The sequence below is a fragment of the Seriola lalandi genome, unplaced genomic scaffold (genome assembly GCF_002814215.2).
Source record: "Seriola lalandi dorsalis isolate HSWRI2012SDOR001 ecotype SW California unplaced genomic scaffold, Sedor1 jcf7180002054912, whole genome shotgun sequence".
NCBI lineage: Eukaryota > Metazoa > Chordata > Actinopteri > Carangiformes > Carangidae > Seriola > Seriola lalandi.
Genome location: NW_019525464.1, coordinates 390,949 through 397,055, shown reverse-complemented (window position 1 = coordinate 397,055; position 6,107 = coordinate 390,949). Strand labels below are relative to the sequence as shown.

Sequence of the window (6,107 nt, the reverse complement as noted above, 5' to 3'; positions counted from 1 at the left end):
GACCGCTATTACACAGATGTAGAACAAAAACCAACGCCTGTGAAACCTGTGACTTCCTCAGAGGTTGAAATTGAACAGCAGCTTCATCGTTTACACTCTGTGTACTATAGTCCGTGTTGCAGCACTGAGCTTCCAGGAAACGGTTATCCTAATGAGCAATGGAGGAAATCTATAGCAATGTTCCACAATTGAAGCCTGTGAACCCAAAACCCTCAACAAATCCGACAGGTAAGAATAAACAGACTGAGCTGTGTATGGATGTATATTATCATCTGTCATTATACTGTTGTGTAGTTTACTGTCCTCTCTGTTCAGGTCCAAGCTCTGAGAGGAGATTTCATGGAGTCGTTCTCATTCTGGGCCTGCTGAGTGTTTTCCTGCTGGTTGGGCTCATCAGCCTCGGTGTCCGCTGTGAGTTTGGTTTTCTCTGAAAGATGCGCCTGGAGATTACCCCAGAAGAACATGTTTGCCTTTTGGAAGAATTCAGCAGTTACAAGGACGTTTTACTTGAAGAGTGAAACGATAAAAAAGGAAAAATTTTGGGGAAAAAAATGGCTGCGATCTCTAAAAACTTTCCCATCTCATGGCTCTCCTCATAACAATGTTAGCAAACCATAAATTATGTGCCATGTTTTCCTGTTTTTTTGGTGCTGCCTGCTACTGGCCAGCGCAGGTGTCATTGAATGTTACCATGGTAACATTGGTCTTAGGCCTGAGCTATCCTTGATAAGGTGTCTTAATGTTTTTGGCTTAAAATGAGCCAAAGTCTTTAATTTTATTAGACTCGTCTGTGAGCTCTTGACTTGGTGACATTCTCAAGGAAAAACCTCAAGCAGAACCAGGAAAAAGACGAGGAGATATTATCACACTAGATCAGTGTTTAGATATGTTGTCTCTCTCCTGATGACAGCTGTGCTGGATTGGTCCACTGATACATAACTGAGCTTCACTTCAGCTTCTGATGGATTGCTTAAACATAAATTTTGATTCTTGAACATACCTCTCATAACCCTGAGGCAAAATATGAAAATATTTTGACTTTGGACTAAAAGATTGATGCATTCATGTTGACACTTTGTTAGTGAATGCATTAAGTATTTCAGCATTTATCTCGATTTCTTTCAGTCCGTGACTCAGTACGTGATTCAGCCAACCTGACGGAGCGTCTCCAGGCCAGTGATGAAGAGAGAGACCTGCTGATTGCCAATCTGACTAAAGTGACTAAAGAGCTGACCAGGCTTCAGCGTTTGTCCAAACAGAGTGAGTGCCTGCCTGTGTGGTTTCTGAACAGGTGTCCCTTCATAAAAGGTCATTTATATATATGTATATATTTATATATATTTTATATATATTCATATAACACTGTCAGATCCTACTCTCAGCTCTGTAAACCATACCTTTCCACTCTGAATCTTACCAGCATCAGTTTCCCAACTAAAAACTCTGAAATAAAAAATATACAAGAATATAACATTTCCACTCAGCATCATGTTTTATTCTGCCCAGCAGCTGGTGTCAGTTACGACCACACAGATCCTCAGTTCTTCATTTTAAAGACTTTCACTTCCTCACAAGACTCTGATCTATTTAATGCAACTTCTTTACGTCCAAGCTGCATTTACCTATTGTTCTTCTGATGTGGATCCTTTGTTGTTAGAAATAGGTTCTTAGTCATTTGACCAACAGCAGCAAGTAACTGGTTCTGGTAACAGGTATTTTGTCCTATTCTGGGATATAGCTGTTTTGCTTCATTGTACATTGTATAACACAGCTGTGAACTTCAGGTGCTATTGCATTGAAAACATTGTCATGTGTTGAACCCACACCACAACCTCTATAATGCCCTGTCTGATCTTTAGGGGCTTTTGTTTGACTCATCTTACAGAGAAAACGTGTCCTGCAGGATGGAGGATGTTCAGCGGTACCTGTTATCTCCTCTCCATTCAGTCTGCTTCTTGGGAAAAAGCCAGAGAGGACTGCAGAGCCAGAGGAGCAGATCTGGTGATCATAGACAGTCTTAAAGAACAGGTAGTGTGTGCTACTTTCTCTCTTTTATGTGGAGTTTTTCCTTGAATTAGTCTAAACTTGTCAAACTTGTCACCTTCCAGTGAAATTTGCTATTTCGAATAGGAACAAATTGGTGTATGGCGTGATTCCTGTGTGTCATATGTGCCAGATCGTCACTGTAAATGTCCTGGAAAACTCTTTCTGGAGAAGAGTGGGAACCTTGCCCTTATAGACGCTGTAACTGCAGAAAGGAGGATGATTTTCTACAACGTGGCAACCCATAAATTACTTACTTGCTGATAGATAGATAGATAGATAGATAGATAGATAGATAGATAGATAGATAGATAGATAGATACTCTATTTATCCCCTAGCGGAAATTCATGTGTCAATTAGCTCATTGTTGATAATAATATTAAAAACAGTTAATAATAAATAAACAGTAATACTTAGATTAGTCCACTTCCTTTGGCTGAGGTGTTGTATAGCCGGATGGCAGTGGAAACAAAGGATCTCCTGAACCTCTCTGTTCTGCAGCGCAGTGAGATGAGAAGTTTGCTGCTTCTCTGTCCTGCCAGAATGTTGTGGAGAGGATGGTTGGTATTGTCCAAGATGGCCTCCATCTTACATTGTACGCATCTCTCCACAACAGTCCTGAGTGAGTCCAGACTCCTGCCAAGCACAGACCCAGCCTTTTTGACCAGCTTGTCCAGTCTCCTTGGGTTCATGTCGGACATGCTGCCGCCCCAGCAGACTGCAGCATTAAAGAGTACACTGGCCACCAGTCACTGATAAAACTTGTGCAGCATTTCACTGTAGACATGAAAGGACCTGTGTTTCCTGAGGAAAAAGAGCCAGCTTTTCCCCCTTTGGTAGATGGCATCTGTGCTATAAATAATGCCTCATCATTGCAGCCTTGTGACACTGGGCAGCGGTTCAGTGGCTCAGGTCAGGACTCAACACTATATACAATAGAAATCCAGGCTTTCTTTCCTTTATCTTGAACAGGAATTCCTCACTAAAGACATCATCAAGCAAGAAAGCTGGATTGGTTTGACCGACAGAAACCATGAGAAGACTTGGAAATGGATTGATGGAACTCCACTTACTCTGAAGTAAATCATACACTAGACTAACATCTCTACATGTGTACAACAACAATGTTGACGTGGGGAAAATTATGTGAAACTTGACTTTCTTAATAATCTCCTAGGTTCTGGCAAAAAGGGCAGCCGGATAAGGGTAATGGAAGTCCTAAGTGGGGTGAAGAGGACTGTGCAGTTATCCAACCAGGGATGAAAGCTGATGAGAACTGGAATGATCTGCGGTGTGATGCCTTTAGGCCATGGATCTGTGGAAAAAAGCTCTTTAGCATAAAATGAGTTTTGAAATAATACATGTGTTAATACTTTTTTTTACCATGTACATTAAGATTGTGCAAAGGGCCTTTGCTTGTGTGACTGAATGTGTGACAAATAAAGAGAGAGAGAGACGTACACTCACATTTACTGCTTTGGGTAATTTAGACTCACCAATTCACCGAACTAGTGAGAACCCTTTCTTACTTCATACCTAATAGCACAGTGAATCGATTTCCATATAACTGTAAAGAACTTTAGACTGTTGTACTTTATCATTTCACTAAGCATCAAATTGTTGAGACCACAAATTTCCCGTTGCGATTGCAAATCATTTGTATCAACCAACATATCAATATATATCTTATGCACTTAAATTGTACTCTAATCTTATGCGTTCATGTACTTAGTATTACAGCATATACTTGTGTTTCTTCCAAGTTCTGTGGAAACAGTGATAGAGGTGTAACTAGGAATGCGTTAACTCTGCGTACCAGAACTCTTATCATGAATAGGATAAGAGTTCTGGGAGAGGGGCCAGAGATTGTGAAGCATAGTTATTGAGAGACGGACTGCTTCCTGAGACCTTGATAATCATATTACCCAGGGATCAGAAATTCTTTGATCCACTCTACAAAAGGTATAAATTGGAGACATTCGGGGTTCAACTGTCAGCAGATACTTTGTTATCCAGCACTTGTGTTTAAATGAACTATACTCTGAATTGGCAAGACTGTCTCAAAAATAATCTTTAAACTACTACACCGTTTTAAGTTGTGTGACAGTTTTTATCTGTTTTTTTTTTTTTTTTATAAACCACCTGTCACTTCCACAGAACTTCAGAGGAAATACTGAATCCAACAAGAGTTTAGTCATTTACATGCAGGATATCTCGTGTTGCAGCTGATCCTTGTGTAGTCGGTATCAATGGAGGAAATCTACATCAATGCAAAGCATGAGAGTCGAGAGTCAAGAATTTTAACAAATCAGCCAGGTAAGAATTATCAATCAGTCAGATTTGAGAATAAATTTGTGTAATCATCTGTTGTTACTGTATTTACTCACTGGTCTTTTCTCTGTTCAGGTCCCAGGAGCTCTGAGAGGAGATTTCATGGAGCTGTTGTTCTCTCTCTGAGTCTGCTGAGTGTTCTCCTGTTGGCTGGGATCATTGTCCTTGGAGTCCACTGTGAGTCTGGTTTACTCTGACAGATGCACCTGTTTCACCACAATGTCTTTTTGCCATTCTGGCTCTTCTGTGATCTATTGTTTTTTCGTGACTTTTTTTTTGCTTATTGTCCTTTTAACAGACTTTTTAGATCTGTCTGAGCACCACCAAAAAAAGAAGTTAGAAGTCAAAGTGAATTCATGATATAGGATGTTTATTCTGCTCTCTTTTTCTTCTATTCACCACCTACCTCAGTTTTCTCACATTTTTCAAAACGAATCCAAACAACTAAATCAAAACAGATTCTCATTTCAGCATTTAACCTCACTTCCCTTATTTCCTCACTGTCTGCCAAATGAGTAAATGTAAATGTAAGCATGAAGCTTTAGTTGATTTGTGATCATCTTTCATAATCACGGGGCAAAATAAGGAAATATGTGATCTAGTGAAATGCAGTAACTATGTGACATGAATGCAGGTGTGTCTTTGTATCTTGTGGTTCAGTGCATTGTTCGGCTGCAGAGCTCTCCATTGTCAAAGCCAACCTGACTGAGCGTATCCGGATCAGTGATGACAAGTTCTCGTCCCTGACTGAAGAGAGAGACCTGCTGAAAGCCACGCTCGCTGAAACCACCAAAGATTGGGACAGGCTTCAGAGATTGTCCAAACGCAGTGAGTCCTTACTGCTGTCTGGGATGTATAAAGCAAACGTTTTTAACTCAGAAATTCAGTTCCGGCACCGTGCATTCTCAGATTTAAATTAATGATGAAAATCTAGTCCATACATTGTTTTACGCTCTTCACCGCTATTCAACCTTTAGTTGAGTTGTGATCATCTTTCATAATGTCGGGGCAAAATAAAGAAATATGTGATCTTGTGAAATGCAGTAGCTGTGTGACGTGAATGCAGGTGTGTCTTTGTATCTTGTGGTTCAGTGCATTGTTCGGCTGCAGAGTTCTCCATTGTCAAAGCCAACCTGACTGAGCGTATCCGGATCAGTGATGACAAGTTCTCGTCCCTGACTGAAAAGAGAGACCTGCTGAAAGCCACGCTCGCTGAAACCACCAATGATCGGGACAGGCTTCAGAGATTGTCCAAACGCAGTGAGTCCTTACTGCTGTCTGGGATGTATAAATCAAACGTTTTTAACTCAGAAATTCAGGTCCGGCACCGTGCATTCTCAGATTTAAATTAATGATGAAAATCTAGTCCATACATTGTTTTACGCTCTTCACCGCTATTCAACCTTTAGTTGACTTGTGATCATCTTTCATAATCACGAGGCAAAATAAGGAAATATGTGATCTTGTGAAATGCAGTAACTATGTGACATGAATGCAGGTGTGTCTTTGTATCTTGTGGTTCAGTGAATGATTCGGCTGCAGAGTTCTCCATTGTCAAAGCCAACCTGACTGAGCGTATCCGGATCAGTGATGACAAGTTCTCGTCCCTGACTGAAGAGAGAGACCTGCTGAAAGCCAAGCTCGCTGAAACCACCAAATATTGGGACAGGCTTCAGAGATTGTCCAAACGCAGTGAGTCCTTACTGCTGTCTGGGATGTATAAATCAAACGT

General features: G+C 40.7%; 2 protein-coding genes across 2 annotated transcripts in view; both read left to right on the top strand.

Annotated features, from left to right (window-relative positions):
- Positions 1–3,510, top strand: LOC111673169 (CD209 antigen-like protein C). The gene is made up of 6 exons (XM_023430845.2): positions 1–228; positions 316–411; positions 1,126–1,260; positions 1,886–2,028; positions 3,017–3,123; positions 3,222–3,510. The coding sequence occupies exons 1-6, from the start codon at positions 159–161 to the stop codon at positions 3,388–3,390; spliced, it is 720 nt and encodes a 239-aa protein (XP_023286613.1). The 5' UTR covers positions 1–158; the 3' UTR covers positions 3,391–3,510.
- Positions 3,511–4,293: 783 nt separating this feature from the next.
- LOC147817711 (uncharacterized) overlaps positions 4,294–6,107 on the top strand; it is a 3,521-nt gene continuing 1,707 nt past the window's right edge. Inside the window, exons 1-3 of the mRNA XM_087169751.1 lie at positions 4,294–4,360; positions 4,430–4,561; positions 5,036–5,274. Coding sequence (XP_087025877.1) covers positions 4,294–4,360; positions 4,430–4,561; positions 5,036–5,274 — 438 coding nt within the window. The remainder of the gene's footprint in view (positions 4,361–4,429; positions 4,562–5,035; positions 5,275–6,107) is intronic.